The sequence below is a fragment of the Narcine bancroftii genome, chromosome 2 (assembly GCF_036971445.1).
Source record: "Narcine bancroftii isolate sNarBan1 chromosome 2, sNarBan1.hap1, whole genome shotgun sequence".
NCBI classification, from domain to species: Eukaryota; Metazoa; Chordata; class Chondrichthyes; order Torpediniformes; family Narcinidae; genus Narcine; species Narcine bancroftii.
Window position 1 is genome coordinate 80,802,915 of NC_091470.1, and position 20,129 is coordinate 80,823,043.

General features: G+C 40.8%; 1 protein-coding gene across 3 annotated transcripts in view; it reads right to left on the minus strand.

Annotated features, from left to right (window-relative positions):
* LOC138753807 (EEF1A lysine methyltransferase 3-like) overlaps nt 1-18,626 on the minus strand; it is a 36,061-nt gene extending 17,435 nt beyond the window's left edge. The window contains exons 1-4 of one of the 3 annotated variants that reach the window (XM_069917233.1): nt 18,319-18,626; nt 17,058-17,165; nt 16,698-16,819; nt 2,109-2,156 (exon numbers count right to left, since the gene is read on the minus strand). In XM_069917233.1, coding sequence (XP_069773334.1) covers nt 2,109-2,156; nt 16,698-16,819; nt 17,058-17,165; nt 18,319-18,330 — 290 coding nt within the window. In that variant the 5' untranslated portion in view covers nt 18,331-18,626. Of the gene's footprint in view, nt 1-2,108; nt 2,157-3,331; nt 3,473-3,709; nt 3,951-16,697; nt 16,820-17,057; nt 17,166-18,318 lie in introns of those variants that run through there. The other 2 variants (XM_069917234.1, XM_069917235.1) reach the window with 2 other exon arrangements.
* Between the last annotated feature and the right edge of the window lie 1,503 nt (nt 18,627-20,129).

Sequence of the window (20,129 nt, forward strand, 5' to 3'; positions counted from 1 at the left end):
ATTCCCTTCTCTCAATTCCTCTGATTCTGCCATATCTGCTCCCAAGGTGAAGTTTTCCATTCCAGGACATGCAAGATGTCCTCCTTCCTTAGAAAATGTGGCTTCCCCTCTATTGCCGTTAATCCTCCTGGGTGGTGGAAGTATACAAGGACTGAACAATCCTAAATTAGCAGCATATCTGCAGGATGAGGGGAAAAGTTGGTGTACCCATGGGAAACTCACACAGTCATGGGGTGAATATCCAAATGCCACACAGTCAGCCCAGGGTCACGTTCAAACATGGAGCTGCAGGGCTGCAGCGCAACTAGGGTGCTGCTGTGTAACCTTCTCATTCTGCCAAACAGAAAGATTTATCTAAAATACTGCAGCTGGAAGGCTTTAGGAAATGATATATGGGGGATAGGCAAAAATGTGATTCTGCCACAGAATAATATATGAAGTGACAAGCTAAAGGCAACTGACAAAATAGGCCATAGCTACACTCAACAGGTGCCGGACATATTCATAGACACAAATGGCTTCTATTTTTACCCATTGACTGTGAAATTTTGCTGATCTGTATTCCCTTAAAAAATTAAAAGTATTTTCTAGATTGTTTTGATTCTGTAACTAAAAACCAAGCACAAGGTACTTGACATTATTACAAGTTGAAGTACCAAATTTTAAATTGTTATTGGATTGTTATTCAATAAATTGCTACAAATTTCCCAGAGCTGTAACTGCTATCTAATTTGGAATGTGAAGAATCAAGTTACCATTCTTGTCATACACAAAAAATTCCCTTTGTTTGCTCTATAAAGGCACACAAGAGGTGCCAATAGTCCAGCATTCATGTCAAGCAAGATAGAGCATCCCTACAGAGACAGAGTGTCCATGGATCCCACCACATCCTCCAATGTCACTGCCTTTTGTGCCTCCTTAACCCCCATGGCCACACATCCTCCTTTCCAGTCTAGTAGTACATCAGAGTTCAAGTCACATTTCCTTGGTCCCGGGTTGCAAACTCCCAGAGAGATGAGGAAGTCGTCAGGTCCTTAGGCTCTTCAGAATCATCATGAATTCCAGCCCTGATACCTAGTTCCCAGAAGGTGGCCACCAGCAGCCCACAGCCTGGTGCAAGGCTTTTGGCTGCCAAGCTCCACATTGGAGCCCATTCCATTCCAAGGCTTTCCTACTCTGTGGGGTCCTCTCCCAAGCTTTTCTTTCTCAGCGGGATAGTGGTGTTCTCTCACTCTGATGCCCCAAGCCAGTCCACTGCTTCTTTGGAGCCCACAACTCTCAAAGATGGGGTGTCAAGCATGGGTGCCACCATCTTGGATTCAAACTCCATGGATTTTTAAGTTCACAAAATATTATCTAATGTGTTAATTTGCCTAGTCATTAAAGCAAAAGAGACATTGATGCTTCTTCTCTAAAAAAATTGTCAAAATGATATTCCAGCTGATACTGTGCCAAGTTAATTTTCCAACATGCACAAAGATGATCTATTAGTGTCTGAACGCCATCCACACTTTATATGGGCGTGTCTCAAACATTTCACTCCTGCAGTGTTCTTTAATAGCCTAGGACACAGACAACTGTGTGCAATAAACCAATTGTTTTATATCATTAATACAGACAAAGGGCCATTCTCTGAATATATGCACACTTATCTAATCCCTCCCTGATGCCAACTGAAGCAGAATTGGAAAGATCAATGCACCATCTGTTCATCTGAAATGGCAATGAGGAGCTTTAATTGCTTGGACTCAAATGTTTGAGATAATTCCAAGCTCAGGTTTCAATTCTTCCTGGAGCTCAGAGATGAGGGGTCCATCTGGTTGAATTTTCTCAAGAGTGAAGAATTAATGAAGAGGAATGTTCATCTGAAAGTGGAGCAGGAAGCTGGGGTGTTCATGATCAGAGGAGGGGTTATTGAGCATGGGGATGGACTTGCAGGGCAAGATGTAGAGTGATGGGATAGGTGTATTAGGATTCGGGAGTAGGGGTAGTAACATGTGTTGTGATGAGATGGAATGTGGGGGGGGGGCGGGGGGTGGGCGGTCCTAAGAGGTAATGGGATGGGTAATGTGATGTGGTAGAGGGTGAGAGGAGGATGAACATCTTACCTGATGCTTATTGCAGCAGAGCCAATATCACTGTGTCCCTTTGAATCACTGAGATAAGGAGCAAAATCATAGGTTATGAAAAGGTTTAAAATCTCTCTTCCCATGTGACAGTTATAACATTCTTGTCTAATAAAGCGGATTTTTACTGCGGCAGTGGGTAAATATTTTTGACAGCATGGCTAGCAATATTCCAGTGAATAGCACAGGTGTGTTTTGAACCAAAAGGTTGTGCTCAGTTTGAGATCAGAGTTAAAGGGCCACTCAGCAAGTGGAAATTTGCTGCCTGCGTCACTGTTCTTGGTTAGATTAATGGCTGTTTTTGTGGGGCAAACGACACCGATTTAACTTGAGGTATCACACCGGAGCCTCCTCCGTCAACATGCAAAGATATTTCAGTTTGTCTGATATGAAGAGGACACTTCATCCTTCTCTTCATCAGACCCAACTCCTTGCGCAGCAGAGACCGATGTTGGAGCGCAATTGGTAAATTAACAATTGAAGATATTGGGATATTTTCCATTATTTGTTTCCAAAAGTCAGATTATTCTTGTCAGAGGTGTGGAGTGGGATGGGAGAAGGGGGCAGGATCTCAGCCCAGCCAAGGGGGCAGGATCTCAGCCCAGCCAAGGGGGCAGGATCTCAGCCCAGCCAAGGGGGCAGGATCTCAGCCCAGCCAAGGGGGCTCTAGATCCAGGCCACGCCAGAGGATTGGTAAACCACTCCAGGAACAGGCAATGTTTTGTGGTGGACCTCAGTTCTGGGTTCCTCCCCTTCGGATGTGATTCATAATGGACTCGGTAGAATTTATCATGGCTGTGCAAAAGGAGTCAGGGAAAGGAGAGGAGACAAAGGGGAAAGAAGGGGTGAGGGCGGGTGATGGGGGGGGGGGTAACTAAACCCAGCGTGTCGATATTAATGCTATCTGGATGGAGGTTGCCCAGTCGGAAGATGAGGTGTTGTTCCTCCAATTTGCGTGTGGTCTCAGTTAGGCAGTGCATGAGACCATGGACAGACATGTCGGCAACGGGATGGGGTGAGGAATTGATATGGATGACCAATGTGTTTTTGGACTGCACACATATAACGGCACCATCAAGGAATTTTGCCGCTACACGGGCAGTCTAAAACGGAATGTGCAGGGATTTGGAGTCAATTCCTGCATCACGATTTATCCAGCAGGACCCCTACAACCTTTTGGACGAAGCCTGCAGTGTAAATCGTACCGGAAAAGTTCATTGACAGTCATCCCCTCGACTACACGTCCAACCACCGGGACTGTTGCACTCGGATACTTGACTAGTGTGAACGACCACACGGGCAGTAATTATGTTAATTTTTTCAGCGATTTTTCCCGATATTGCAGTCTAAAAGGCGAGGAGACAAAAGGGCTCAAAGGTTACATTTTATCTCCCCGCTTCGCGTTTTCTTTTTCTTAATTCAACCTAATTGGTTAATACAATAGCACGTTAAAGAATGTCGCACACGCGAAGCGTTCTATCTCTAAAGAAAACACAGCCCAACCTTAAACCCTGAGCAGCTGCCAATGGCTTGGCGATGTTGAGTACGAAGAAAAGCTTGGTGCGTCTCGTTGGCTCGCTTACCTCATATTGCAACTGGCGAAGTTAAATCAAGTGAAGTCTACTTGATCTCCTCCAGAATCAAGCGGTGCTGGTCTTTGTTAATCTAGAAAAACTTTGGCTTTTGTAAAGATTTCCCAGGTAAATGATACAGTACTGCATCTATTCAACGTCCTGCTGATCTGCTCCTCGTTGCCCGCTTCTGCTGAGCGACTTTAAGTCCTCCGCTGTTTTTCGTGCACCTGTTAATGCGACTGAGCTAAATAACAGCCTGTGCTATTTTCGTTTGGTCATTAATCTATTTAGTCCAAACCGTTTAATTGAACTCATGCAGATCTGGCGACAAGTTATCGCCAGTACTCTTGCCAGTTCATTATAAATAACGTGGAACGAAAACAGTAAAATGACAAGTTCTGCCAGAAGGATAATCAGCTCCGGTTCTTAATTCACGCGCCTCGCGATTAACTAATAATGAAATGAGACCGCTATTTGCACTCTAGTATCAGGTTAAAGGCAATGCTTTCGCTGATGCAGCGTAGAATTGCTGGAGATTTCGGGAAAGAGCATGGTCCGTGATAATTACAGTCCTCTGTGATTCCCATGAAAGAAGCAGGCGCAGCCCCTTCGGGAAAGAGAGCCTCTCTGCACAAGGAATAAAAAGTTGACCCTGAACATGGGAGCCGCTAATTCTGGATGAAAGAGAAGGACTAAGATTTTATTAGTAAACCTCCCATCGTTAGCCACGGGAATAAGGCTATATTCTGATATTCTTGCGTCCCGACAGATGGAAGGCAAATGATCAGATTATCGCAATCAGGAAATCCCTGTCCTGGGCTACTGAGCACTCGAGAAATTAACTAACTGTAAGCATAAACCAGTGAATAACATCTGTCATCTCTGTACACGCTGGAAAAGTAATTTGGAACTGAACGATGTCCATATCTGCATCGTCCGAGACCAACAGTTAAGAGGGAATCTGAGCTACCCCCTCTCAAAGTCCGCCGACCGCAGCAGACAGTGTGGAGAAATGTTAGTGTTGCGCCCGACGATGCTTTGAACATGGGCACCGAAATAGCTGCCTCTTTTTGTGGCAATCGTTCAGTGAGTCGGCTGTGATTGAACCCCTGAACTCGGCGATATTTATAAACCATGTCATCAGGAAGGCTTGCCATTGTCTTCTTCGGTTCGGTTTTCAAGGTTAACAGCTTTCCTTTCTTTTTGCTTTGGACAAAGTGTGCAGATTGAAAAGGAGAGACGTTAATGGGGACTATTATTTCCCATTTGAACGGTCCGGAGAGAACGAAACATAATTATCACTTAAAATTATTCTTCGCGGGTCTAAACAAGACCCTGTCTCCATATTCAGAGCTTCCGAACATATCAGTTTTAAAAAGCAAACTTTCTTATGCTATTAAAAGGGCGAAATATCCGAACTTGGACGGTATCCCCAAATGGATGCGAAATAAACAGGAAACTGTTGGGAATTTCACATCAAATTACTGATTCTAGAAATACAATTCAGCATTCAGTTCTTTGAGACTTGGCCAGATCGAATGCGCCTTGGCCATGTTCACAGAATCATTACAGACCATGAAATATTGCTCAGCCGTTTGATGTCAGTTCAAGAAGGCCCGGGAACAACAAAAGTCCGACTCAATTAAACTCATGTTTTGAGTGTCCTGGTACATTTCTCTAAATGGGATCTTGTCAAGCTAGTGTGAACATAATAGGAGCAGGAATGGGCCATCTGGACGTCGAAAGTGACCCGCCATTCAAAGGCGGTAATCGGACTCGGCTCCGCTTAAACGTCTGCTCCGCTCACTTTTTCATTTCCCTCCTCTTCAAAGATCTATCAATTGAAGAAGGAGGGTAGACGGTTAACTTGTATTCCATCCATGATTCAAAACTAGTGGGCAGGCCAAAACATCGTCCAAGTCGCCAATGGAATATTATTAGCCTTTGCTTTTGGAGGTGTTTGTGATGTTTATCCCTATGTATCTTTTTCTTTGGCTTGGCTTCGCGGACGAAGATTTATGGAGGGGGTAAAAAGTCCACGTCAGCTGCAGGCTCGTTTGTGGCTGACAGGTCCGATGCGGGACAGGCAGACACGGTTGCAGCGGCTGCAGGGGAAAATTGGTTGGTTGGGGTTGGGTGTTGGGTTTTTCCTCCTTTGCCTTTTGTCAGTGAGGTGGGCTCTGCGGTCTTCTTCAAAGGAGGTTGCTGCCCGCCAAACTGTGAGGCGCCAAGATGCACGGTTTGAGGCGTTATCAGCCCACTGGCGGTGGTCAATGTGGCAGGCACCAAGAGATTTCTTTAGGCAGTCCTTGTACCTTTTCTTTGGTGCACCTCTGTCACGGTGGCCAGTGGAGAGCTCGCCATATAACATGATCTTGGGAAGGCGATGGTCCTCCATTCTGGAGACGTGACCCATCCAGCGCAGCTGGATCTTCAGCAGCATGGACTCGATGCTGTCGACCTCTGCCATCTCGAGTACTTCGACGTTAGGGGTGTAAGCGCTCCAATGGATGTTGAGGATGGAGCGGAGACAACGCTGGTGGAAGCGTTCTAGGAGCCGTAGGTGGTGCCGGTAGAGGACCCATGATTCGGAGTCGAACAGGAGTGTGGGTATGACAACGGCTCTGTATACGCTTATCTTTGTGAGGTTTTTCAGTTGGTTGTTTTTCCAGACTCTTTTGTGTAGTCTTCCAAAGGCGCTATTTGCCTTGGCGAGTCTGTTGTCTATCTCATTGTCGATCCTTGCATCTGATGAAATGGTGCAGCCGAGATAGGTAAACTGGTTGACCGTTTTGAGTTTTGTGTGCCCGATGGAGATGTGGGGGGGCTGGTAGTCATGGTGGGGAGCTGGCTGATGGAGGACCTCAGTTTTCTTCAGGCTGACTTCCAGGCCAAACATTTTGGCAGTTTCCGCAAAGCAGGACGTCAAGCGCTGAAGAGCTGGCTCTGAATGGGCAACTAAAGCGGCATCATCTGCAAAGAGTAGTTCACGGACAAGTTTCTCTTGTGTCTTGGTGTGAGCTTGCAGGCGCCTCAGATTGAAGAGACTGCCATCCGTGCGGTACCGGATGTAAACAGCGTCTTCATTGTTGGGGTCTTTCATGGCTTGGTTCAGCATCATGCTGAAGAAGATTGAAAAGAGGGTTGGTGCGAGAACACAGCCTTGCTTCACGCCATTGTTAATGGAGAAGGGTTCAGAGAGCTCATTGCTGTATCTGACCCGACCTTGTTGGTTTTCGTGCAGTTGGATAATCATGTTGAGGAACTTTGGGGGACATCCGATGCGCTCTAGTATTTGCCAAAGCCCTTTCCTGCTCACGGTGTCGAAGGCTTTGGTGAGGTCAACAAAGGTGATGTAGAGTCCTTTGTTTTGTTCTCTGCACTTTTCTTGGAGCTGTCTGAGGGCAAAGACCATGTCAGTGGTTCCTCTGTTTGCGCGAAAGCCGCACTGTGATTCTGGGACAGTGTGACAGTGACTATGTATATGTCACTGTCAAAGGACAAAAGTGGAAAAACCCAACACCCAACCCCAACCAACCAATTTTCCCTTGCAACCGTGCGAAGTCAAGCCAAAGAAGAAAGAAGAATATGTGCCTGTGTCTGTATTTATTCGTGTGTATGTGTCTGTCTGTGTGTCTGATTGTGTATGGTGTTTATGCCTGTATGTGTATTTATTCACGTGTGTGTGTGTGTGATTGTGTGTGCTGTTTATGCCTGTATGTGTATTTATTCACATGTGTCTGTGTGTCTGATTGTGTGTGGTGTTTATGCCTGTATGTGTATTTATTCACCTGTGTGTCTGATTGTGTGTGGTGTTTATGCCTGCATGTGTATTTATTCACATGTGTGTGTGTATGTGTGTGTCTGATTGTGTGTGTTGTTTATGTCTGTATGTGTATTTATTCACATGTGTCTGTGTGTCTGATTGTGTGTGGTGTTTATGCCTGTATGTGTATTTATTCACGTGTGTGTGTGTGTGTGTGTGTGTGTGTGTGTGTGTGTGTGTGTGTGTGTGTGTGTTGGGGTAGGGGGTAGGGGTGGAGGCAGAGGTCAGTAATTCTTGTTTTTCTTTGGCTCCATGTTGTGTTTAGATGCCAAAGAAGTTGTTCCTGATCAGCAGCTCATGTGGCTTTGTCCTGGGACTGGGTTGACTGCTATCATGATTGTTAATTAGCAGCTTCCATCAAGGTAAGCTGCATTCCCAGGGTAAATTCAGCATCTTTCTCCTATGTATAAGTTTAAAAGCAGTTGCGGGGTAGTATTACCGAGCTAAAAAAAAAATCAGCCATGAACATGGTAAATGGTGGAAAGTCAGAAGGACTTCACTTAATGTTTATGCACCTAATATAAATGATGAATGTTTTATTTTAGAATTTTTTTGTTGTTAAATCAGGCTAATGCAAATATCTTAGTTGGGGTAGATTTTAACTGTGTTTTGGACCCTTTATTGGATAGATCTCCAAAAAGTATAAGGAAATCAAAGATGGCAATAAAAATTGGGGATTTGATGAAAGATTTAAATTTGGTGGATATTTGGAGAAGAGTTAATCCTACAGAGAAAGATTTTTCTTTTTATTCATCTCAGCATGATTCATTTTCCAGAATAGATTTTTTTTGGTATCGGCACATTTACAGGGTAGAGTACTACAGGCTGAGTCTAAAAGTAGAGTTATATCGGATCATTCTTTATTGATTTTTTCTTGTGTAAGTTCAGAAGTGGTATGTTCATCGTATAGATGGAGGTTTAACACAATGTTACTGAAAAAAATGGAGTTTGTTACTTTTGTTAAAGAACAGATCACTTTGTTTTTGGCTGAGAATGTTAATTCTGTAGATAGTCGTTTTGTATGCACTGAAAGCTTATTTAAGAGGGCAGATCATTAGTTATATTACAAGAGTTAAGAAACAATATATGGCAGAGAGTTTAGAGTTGGAGAAACAAATTGTTGAGTTTGAGAAGGAATTTCAGAAAGATGTGACAGAAGATTTTAAAAAGTGGCTCTGGCAAACTTGAAATTACATTATAATACATTGCAAACTTATCAATTTGAGCATTTAATTAATTGATCTAAGCAATGTTACTATGAATTGGGTGAGAAGGCACATAAGTTACTTGCATGGTAATTTAAAATGGAACAGGTTTCATGGACTATTAATGCTGTTAAAAAGAATTCAATAGTTACCTATAAACCTCAGGAAATTAATGACCAGTTTTATTCATTTTATCAAAAATTATATACTTCTGAGGGGAAACAGGATAATGGTTCTATTGAATCTTATTTATCTAAATTAATGTTACTGGTATTAGGGGAGGAAGATGTTATGGAATTGGAATCTCCGTTTACAGATCTTGAGATTAAGGAGGCTATACAGGAGATGCCAAATGGAAAGTCACCAGGGGATGATGGATTCTCTGGAATTTTATAAAAAAATTATGAAGACTTATCTTCTGTGTTTGGGGGTGTATTACAACAAATAACTGAAGAACAGGTGCTACTGGAATCTTGTTCAAGTGCATTAATTACTGTAATTCCAAAAAAAGATAGAGATCCATTGAAAGTGTATTTGTATAGACCTATTTCTTTATTGAATGTAGAATATAAAATTATAGCAAAAATGTTAGCAAACTGGCTTGCAAAGTATTTACCTAAGTTGATACATATTGATCAAACAGGTTTTATTAAGAATAGGATTGTGTCAGATAATATTCTTCGATTGGTAACTTTGGTCAATGCATATCGAAAGAAGCCCAACCACCCAATGCTAGATGCGGAAGAAACCTTTGATAGGGTTGAATGGGATTTTTTTTATTTCAGGTGTTAGAGAAGTTTAAATTTGGTCCTTTTTTATTGGTTGGGTTAAAGCTTTATATACAAACCCAATTGCTAGGGTGGTGACAAATGGTCAAGTTTCCTTACCATTCAAATTGACACGTTCGACCCAGCAAGGGTGTCCATTGTCACCAGACTTGTTTGCATTGGCTATTGAACCATTAGCTCAAACAATGAGACAGAATGAAAAGATAAGAGGGATGAGAGTTCTTGATGAGGAATATAAGATTAATCTATTTGCAGATGATGTTTTGATATACTTGACAGAACCAAAACAGTCATTGTTACATTTGCAGGAATGTTTATTACAATTTTGAAAATTATCTGGATATAAAGTTAATTGGGATAAGAGTGAAATTTTGCCAGTTGGAGAGGGTGATTATTAAGAGTATAAAAATATTACAAAATTGAAATGGTCCAATAAAATTAAATATTTAGGAATAACTGTAAATGCTGATTATCAATCATTATATAAGTTAAATTATGTTTCTTTATTAAAAAGAATAAAGCAGATTTAATTAAATGGAAAGACCTTCCATTAACTTTAATTGGTTGAGTAAATTGTATTAAGGTGAACATTTTTCCTTGAATCCAATCATTATTTCAGTCGATACCATGTTCCCTTTTAAAGGTTTTTTTTTTCAGGATTTAAATAAAGTTGTCAGGTGATTCTTATGGAAAGGTAAGTTATCACGGGTAGCATTGTATAAACCTACATGGAAATATGCATTAGGTGGACTTCAGTTACCTCATTTTCAAAATTTTTATGAAGCAGCTCAGTTGAAATTTATTAGTAGATTGATGGACTTGGACCACCTCCAAGTTGGGTGAAGGTGGAAATTGCTTGTATTTCTGAAGTGGAGGTGCATCAATTTATATTTCAATGGAATATGAATTTGTTGCGAGATAATAATATGCCAGTATTAAAACATTTGTTAAAGGTATGGACTAGGAGGAGTCACGTGATGGAGTAGTGGCCGGACAGTGAACTCCAGCCCTCTCCAGAAAAGTCGGGAAAAACAAAGGAAAACACAAAGGCACAGAAATAAAAGTTACAGAAAAGTGAGTATAAAGGTGGAAAGAAGATGGCGACAAAAAAAGAAAAATCGAAAGCAACGGTAAGAAGAGAGGAAGAGAAGACAATGGAGGAAAAAGGTGAAGGCCTTACCTGTTCGAAGAGGCCCGCTGCGGAGAGAGAAACCCGCTCCCTCAGGTCGGTAAATAATGGACTACAAAAATGGCTCGCTGAGCCGAGTAAAAGTGCGCAATCGCGCATGCGCGACTCTTCGCGCATGCGCGATGCGCATGAAAAAATTCACACCGACGGGAGGGGGGACCAGCTGGGGAGTCAATCTCCACAGCCGGCAACGACAGCTGCAGAACACCTGCAGCAAGAGGAGACCACAGAAGACAATAGAAACAAGAAAGAAGAGAAGGAAAGGGCAACAAAGAAACAACAGATGGCCAACCCAGAGGAAGAAGAAGAGGAAGAGGAAGAGTACAGTGAAATAGAAGAAGAAAAGAAAGGCAAGATAAAAGAGGTACTTTCTCTTATTAAAGAATACATGGAGTCATTTAAAGAATGGCAAACACAGGAATTTAATGATTTAAGAAAAAGAATAAACAACACAGAAGAGAAAATGAATAAAATGGAGATGACCTTAACAGAAATGGGAAAGAAAATGGACAAGATGGAAGAGCGGGCAGTAGCAGCAGAAATGGAGGTAGAAGACTTAAAAAAGAAATTGGAGGAATCTAATAAAAAAACTAAAGAGACACAAGAACTACTAGCTCAAAAAATAGATACAATGGAAAACCATAACAGAAGAAATAACATAAAGATAGTGGGCCTTAAGGAAGATGAAGAAGGCAAGAATATGAGGGAGTTTATAAAAGAGTGGATCCCTAAGACCCTAGGATGTCCAGAACTACAGCAAGAAATGGAAATAGAAAGGGCACATAGAGTATTGGCCTCTAAACCACAACCACAACAAAAACCAAGATCTATTGTAGTAAAATTCCTAAGATATACTACAAGAGAAAAGGTACTGGAGAAGACAATGGAAAAAGTAAGAGAGGGCAACAAACCACTGGAGTATAAAGGGCAAAAAATCTTCATTTATCCAGATATAAGTTTTGAACTCCTAAAGAAGAGAAAAGAGTTCAATACAGCAAAGGCGATTTTATGGAAGAAAGGGTATAAATTTATACTAAAGCATCCAGCGGTATTGAAAATATTTATTCCAGGACAACAAAACAGACTATTCTCGGATCCAGAAGAAGCACGAAAATTTGCAGAACAATTACAAAAATAGACTGAGGGATGAAGACGGGTAATGAGAGTAAAAATGATCATGATTGATATGTATGTGGGTAAAGACAAAAATAGACTGAGGGATGAAGACGGGTAATGAGAGTAAAAATGATCATGATTGATATGTATGTGGGTAAAGACAAAAATAGACTGAGGGATGAAGACGGGTAATGAGAGTAAAAATGATCACGATTGATATGTATGCGGGTAAAGAGGTATAAGAGTGAATAGAGACAATGTGCATACGTGAATGTATCTGTACTTAGAGGAAAATATAGATAGTATAGACAAGAATTAATAAGGGAAGGTAATGGAATAGAGAGAATAAGGAGGGAATTAAAAGAGTGACCTTTGTGACATATGAAAAGTGAAATCTTTTCTGGGGGGGCTGGGTGGGGGGAAATAGCGGTCACTGTAAAATCAGTTGACGCTTGCGAGTGGATTTGCAAATCCAAATGGAGAGGGGAGATGTGGTTGTCCGACAAGGGATAAAGGACAACTCAGGAGGGGAAGGGGAGATTGGGGATAAAGAAGATAGAAATAGGAGAATAAGGAAAATGTTGGATGTTGTAGGAATGTTGTCTTATAAAGAGTTGAAAATAAGAAAACAGAAATGGAAAAGGAGGAAAGGTAATGATGGAAAAATGGAAAGAGAAGATAAACAAAATATAAAATGGCTACGCTGAACTATATGACTTTAAATATTAATGGAATACATAACCAAATTAAAAGGAAGAAACTACTAAATTTAAATGAATAAATGTATTCCATTAGAAAAAATAACATATAGGTTAAGAAATAATATTGAAATATTCGAACAAGTATGGGAGCCTTACATTAAATACAATAGCGATAACCTACCGGGGACAAACATTACCTAAGTTGATGGAAGGAGAAGGAAAGAAAAGAATGGACTCAGTAGAATTTCTGGTGTATTTTTGTTGAATGACAACATTGTCTGACTGGCTTAATGCAACCTAGATTGTATACCTAAAATGGATGAGGGGGGTGGTGAGGGGGTGGCTTGGGAGGAGGGAGGGGGGGGGAGAAAAAGTCACTGTATATGTGTGAAAAAGAAATAGTGTATATCATGGCTAATGTGATTTATGGTGTGAAAAATAAAAAATTAAAAAAAAAAGGTATGGACTAGAAGAAATAAGGTTCTATGATCAAAAGGTAAATAATCAATTTTAACCCCATTATATAATAATCAGCTTATTCCTTTTTCATTGTTTAATAATCATTTAATAAGTTGGGATTCTAAGGGTATAAAGATATTGCAGAATTGTTTTGAGGAAGGACAACTTCTTTCTTTTAATCAATTGAGGGAATTATTTGATATCTCTGAAAATTCTCTGTTTATTACCAACTTAGAGCTTTGGTAAAAGATATCTATAGTAAAGAGATAACACAATGTTATGATTTCCTCTATACCAAAAAAGGATTTCAGTTATGTATCAAGTTTTACAAAATAGTATGGATAAACTGGACTGGGAGAAGTCTAAGCTTAAATGGGAAAATGATTTAACTTTTATTTTCCCGGAAAATCATTGGGCGAATATGTGTTATGATAATGTAACAAAATTGATGAATGTACAATATGGAATGATTAATTATAATTTTTTACATCAGTTATATTTAACTCTGGAGAAATTGGAAAAAATATGGTTTTAGTAATTTGGATTCTTGTTTTAGATGTGGTTTATGTACTGGAACTTTTTTACATGCTGTTTGGTCCTGTGTTAAAGTACAACCATTTTGGGAAGAAATTAGGTTAGTTTTGGAAAAATTATACAATATTAAGTTACCATTAGACCCATCTATTTTTCTAATGGGCTACATGGTTCCTTTAAGGGGATTGGATAAGTTTCAAATTGCATTTGTATGATTAGTGATGTCTGTGGCACAAAAATGTGTAGCTAATACATGGAAAGATCATATAGCAATTAGTATAATACATTGGGATAATGAATTAAAAGCTTGTATTATTATGGAAAAAATTACATCTAATCTGCATGATAATTATTCTTTTTTTTTGTTAATAAGTGGCTACCTTATTTAGAATATATGCATTTGGATGTACTTTGATTTATTAAATATTTTTAGCTTTTTTTGTTTATATTCTAGGCTCTCCTTAAGAGAGATGGCTGATGGGGTGGGAGGGTTTTTTTTTGTTTGTATTTTCTTTTATATATATATTTATACAAAATTGTTCTTATTGGATTGTATACTACTTTTTCTTAATGATCTTTTAAATAAATAATTTTTTTTTAAATAATGGGGAACACGAATTCCATGGTTTGTAAAATTTAAAAAAGGCACATGTGTAGTGTGCTACATAATGTCTGTAATTTTTAAACACAGGATCGAGAAGGAGGACATGCACGTCGTCGAGGCCGTTCAGAAGCCTTGAATATGTCATCTCCGCCAAAGGTCCCCTTGTTCACTTGAGACGCACAGGAGACTGCAGACGCTGGAGTCTGAAGCTAAACACAATCTGCTGGAGGAACTCAGCGGGTCAAGCAGCATCAGTGGGAGAAAAGGAATGGTCGAGAATTTGCTGAGTTCCTTAAGTTCATTACTCCGACCATCTTCTGCAATGATTATCTGATGAACGATTTCAATGATCAAGATCTATTACATAGAGATAATCAATTTAAGATCAGGAAAGTTCTGCTGCAAGTGTACCGGGTAAAGGAGAGGCCGCATCTGGAGTAATATGTCCCATAAAACACAATGCTGGAGAAACTCAGCAGGTCAAATAATGTACCGTGTGCAGTTCTCGTCTCCTTATTTGAGAAAAGGTAACTGGGGCTTTGGGGATGGTGCAGAATAAATTCACCGGGTTTATTCCAGAGGTGAGTGGGTAGATGGTGTCGCCTGGCGCTGTACAAGAACATAGAAGTTAGAGCGTATTTAGTGGAATTCGGAAGAGAGAATCTTGTAGAAACTTACAATTTTAAGAAAGGGATAGATGGAGGCAGTTTCCACGTGTAGGTGGAACACAGCGTCAAGATTCGGGGATAGATGGGGAGGAACAACCTTTGCCAGAGAGAAGTGAATCTATGGAATTCTCTCCCAAGGAAGCAGTAGAGGCTGCTTTCTTAAATATGTTTAAGACACCGTTGCATGGTGGGCGAATTAAGAGTTATGGCGGAAAGGCAAGTAGAGTCCTGGCCAGGTCAGCCATGAATGGCGAAGCTCCAGGTAATGTTTTATGTAAATTCATCCTTCCCACCAGATCGTCAATGGATTACGATTTTTTTAAAACTTGCGTTAATTAAATTCAATTTCCACTATTATTCGTTTTCTTTTTCAATTTTTTTGAGTTTAATAGAAAAACCCCGTTAAATATAGTCTTCAATTTAATTATATAATTATATATATATATATATATAATTATATATATAATTATATATATATGATTATATATGTGTGTGTATATATACATATATATATAATTATATATATATATAATATTATATATATATATATATATATATATATAACACCACCAAAAAAATTATAATCAAAACTGAAGAATGAGCTTCTCCAGTTTGCTGGTTTATTTGCCTGCGTCTTATTTTAAGAAAGAGGTGCTAACTGATTTGAATATATCCAGAGAACGTCCACATCGTCAACCCGTGTTTAAGTCCAGTCTTTGGAATGTTTCGGCTGTGGGTGGTTTGGGGCGAAATTCTCCACATCGGGTTTCCGTTGAACTGGAAAAGGGCGGCCGCAAAACCATTTCCGTGAAAGGACGGAGACATCAAGGGAGTAGAGATGTTGACCAAAGAAATCATCACCTTCCTTCGTTTTAACTGCAATAAGTGCGACATTTTTTTTCCAAAACGAAATTTCCTTAGTCTGGAGTGGACTCTTCGTCCAAGTATAACTGGGGGGACAGAAGCAACTCCAAAGTTAAAACAACGTAGGTTGTTCTGCAACCGTTGCTTGAAATAACTGCTAACCTAATCGTACTTGTGGCCTGGCTTATCCTGGCACGAATTGTGGTTTATGAACTACCAGAAACTGCTCTCTAGCTGTGAGTTCGCACCATGCGAGGAATGTCTCATCCCAATGGCTCTGCTCGTCTTGTGTGTAACAGTAGCCGAGATGGGAATCGTCTGTTAATCATCGTTGCACCCGATTGAAATTCGAATCGCACTATCTCGGCGTGAGGCTCTCGGATATGTTTCAGAACTCCATTAGATCCAGCGATTGTTGCAAGACAGAGCGGCTCTCCACTTAGCGTTTTATGTCTTGTTTTATCCGCTTTGAAGTATCATGGGCTCTGGAGGAGATGTAGAAAGCTAGACTCTCATTGTTGGAATGTCACTAAACACACATCACTTTCCTCTTCTAAGACACACGGTCGAAATGAACCAATCTTGAAGGCATCTTTACGGGCAAGATATTTACATTTTACTTTCATCAAAGATAAAGATAGTTGCCAAACTTGGCCATGTAAACTGTCCTTTTATAGGAACGGTTTCTAGGTGGGGAAATTCATCAGTAACTCTTGAGACGACAAGAAGTTTATAACCAGCTTTAATAAGCAGAACCAGATACAATTCATTGCAGCAAATGACATGATCATTGAAAATTTGCACATTAATTCCCAGTTGGTCCCAATGAGTTTAGAATTGTACCATTAATTTGGCTGTTATCCAACTTTAAAACGAGGTTTGAGTCAATGAAACTAACGATTTTTTTTTAAAAAAAGTATCAAGCTAGGATAAACCCTAAAACAAATTTAAGCAAAAAGGAATGTAATTACATCTGTACTTATGTAAATGACAATAAACTCTCGCAATGATCAAGTTCAATTTAATTATTTTATTTGACTCACTTCTTACTCTCAGGTATCTGCTTTTTGCAAAAAACGGTGCTCTTTCGAGGTCCTGGATAATTTTCAAATCCTAACAGTGGAACCTCCTGTGATGCTTTTTTTCTTCTTCTCCAAGATGGGACCTGGAGTGCAGAAGAGAAGAACATTCAGACTCAAACACGGGCGGCCGAAAGCATAAATATTCCTTCCTAATCACGAGCCCATTTCAAATAGTTCCAGGTAGAAACCATTCTGAAGGGGGCGGGGAAAGTACTGGAATTAGATAGGGTGCATTTACTGAAATTAGAACAATGCAATGTTAAGGCAACTTAGGAATTAGCTTGGTTACAACTCATTTGGAGTGCCTTCGATGTCAAATACCTTTTCTGAAATAATGGGACCAAAAGCTTTGTAGGCAGAGCCAATGGATCGCAGAAATGAAAGAACCATCAACAAGAGGCCCATGCCGTTCATATTCCATGTCCAGTTCTGTAAAGTTAGGAGAAGTTAGAAGAGTGCACTGCCAAAGCATCCCGAGAAACAACCCGGAGAATGTACATTTTTTTAGAGCATTTCCTTTTTTTTTAAACTTTCTGGTCGTCAATCTAAGTGTGTATGAATTCGCCACATTTCATGATGTCCGTTTGTACCCCTATGGAGTCCCCCCCCCCCACCCCACCACACACACACACACACACACACACAGAAGACTCATACTAAGAACCTTCTCGCTTTTTACACCCGCATCTGTCTAACCATTTCTGGTGGTGAGGCCAGCTATCTTACATGTATCATGAGGTCCTGGAGCTTGTTGAAAAGACGATGGCCGACTTGGACCACCGGATCTTTGGCAAGGAGAACCCCAGGGCGACACGGTTGGCGTAGCGGATAGCGCAACACTTTTACAGCGCCAGCGATCACGATAGGGGTCAAATCCCGCGCTGCTCTCCCCGTGACTGGGTGGGTATTCCCCGGGGGTTCCGGCTTCCTCCCACCGTTCAAAACATACCGGGGGTGTAGGTCAATTAGGTGCTAATTGGACGGCACGGGCTCGTGGGCCGAAGTGGTCTGTTACCGTGCTCTATGTCTGTTTTTTTTTTAAATTAAATGTTATTTTGTTGATAAATCAGAAAATAATTGTTGAATGTCCGATTGTGGGACTGGGCTATCAAGGGCGACATGCTGACCGATGCGAGCAGGGTCTGCAACCACACTCTGATCAAAATTAGAACTGGGTCATTGAGGTTTAGACGTAGTGATGGAGCTTGGGGGTATTTCACGGGTTTTTTTTTTAACCATTACCATATATCAATAAGAAAAAAACATCAAGAAATCAAATAAAAATAATGTCATTCTGTGTGTGCAGGGCATGGTGGAATATAACTTCGTGTAAATCCGGACCATCCAAAATTGGCAGCAAAAGCGCTGTCGCGTTCTTCTCCCTCATGCGCTTCCTCTTCGTCTCTGTACATTCCAATCAAGTGTCAACGTGCTCCAGTCGGCGACGTTTGGAATATCCCCCCCTCCCCCCCCCCCACCCCCCCCCCCTCACCCCCGCCTCACATTTATCGAAGCAAAACGATGGGAGCGGTTACATAATAACAAAATAAATAGGAGAAAGAGCAAATTTGTCGGCCCGTACCGCAAAATCCATCAACAATAGTCCTGGCTTTCTGGCCTCAGCTCAACTTTCCGTGCTCTCCTCGTTTTCTTGTTCCTCACACAGTTGACATGTTCGTCTATCCCCAGTGCCATGGCTCACTGACGCGAGAGAACTCCGTAGATTCACGGCACTCTGAGAGAAGAAATTCTTCCCCCTCTCTGAAGCCGACAATATATTTTATGAAACAATGTCCCCTAGATCCAGAGACCCTTTCATCGCTCCGCCTACTATTTTGGTGTCGAATTTTCTCAGTTTTAATATGATTGCCCCCCGTTCTTGTCAACCCAAGAGTACTGCACAATTCCGGGTGGCAAATCACCCACTCCCTTTTAAGTGGCATCACAATACCCAGAATTTGACATTTCATACCTCTGTAATCAAGGCCAAAATTACGCGTCTTCCTAATTACTTGTTCTACCCACATGCCGTCTTTTTCTTGCTGCATGTACTAAGACACACCCACTAACACCCTTTGTTCAGCAACATTTTGTTACCTCGCTCCTCACAGATAATAATTTGTTTTCTCATGATTTCTCAGCGTGTATACTCTTACATTTTCCCTTCTGCAACTTCTCGCCCCTTTGTTTATCTTTAATGTATTTTATGGGAATCGTCAAGAACATTCTTAAATGTTCTTATCGTTTCACGTCAGAAGTAATGCCTCCTCTTTTTGGCGGTTAATTGAATTGTTACTCATCAGCCAGCTCCCGATTGGACGCTTATGTGTCAGTCCCGCCGACCAATCAGAACAATTATGCGTCGAGATAGGGAGTTGCAGTTTGCAATATCTCTTAAAATGTTTAATTTATGTCCAATGTTGTCTGTTTATTTGGATATATAAGTGCGGGCCATTTTTTATTCATTCTCGATTACATACTTCCCTAAACCCACGCCACTAAAACCCGATAACCTTATAACCTTGCATATTGCTTTTCGCAACTCTATTGGTCCAATACTTAAATTGTTGGAGCGTCTATGTATCATTGGGCGCGAAGAATCTTGCGGCGTGCAGAAAGCTAGAAGGATGCTATATATAAACGCCAAGCATTTTCGGGAAATCCCCTCCAGGAGCGAATCCCGGTGCGGCTCTTTGAGGTGAAATTCGGGGTTTTTTAAAAGGATGACAGCAATCGACAGGTTGAAGGCTTCCAGCGACGATGCCTCAAAGGAGGGGACTTGTGAATCTATAATCCTTTTTGAGAACAAATACGAGTTTTGCGGATACAATTTAAAGATCGCTCGTTTAATTTCTGCTTATGCCTGGGAAGCTGGAAGTCAGCTAATTATTTGGAGAGGAGTGAAGACGGCGTTTCACATGTGAGACTGTGTTTGTGTGTGTGTGTGAGAGAGAGAGAGGGGGGGGGAGGGAATAAGGGAGAGGGTATGGAGAGAGGGAGAAGGAGAGAGGGAGAGGAGAAAGAGGGGAGAGGAGAGAGGGAGATTGACAGTGGGGCCATCTTTAGTGACAGATTATACAGAGAACCTCATCTCTCAATGCATCTTTAACATCAATTTCTGACATCTTACCTGGGGCTCCACTGTGAAGACAACACAAAATACTTGTTCAAATCCTCAGCCATTTCCTCATTACCTAATTCTCCCTTATTTTCTCAGGATCCTATTTAACTTTAATTACACTTTTCCATTTTCTATATTTATTAAAAAAAACCTTTCACTATGTTTTATATTTTCTATTCGTTTACTTTCATAAGCTATCTTTCCTTTATTATTTGGTGAGTTTTTTGACATTTTTTATGGGTTTCCCAATGTTCCATTTTCCCATGACTCTC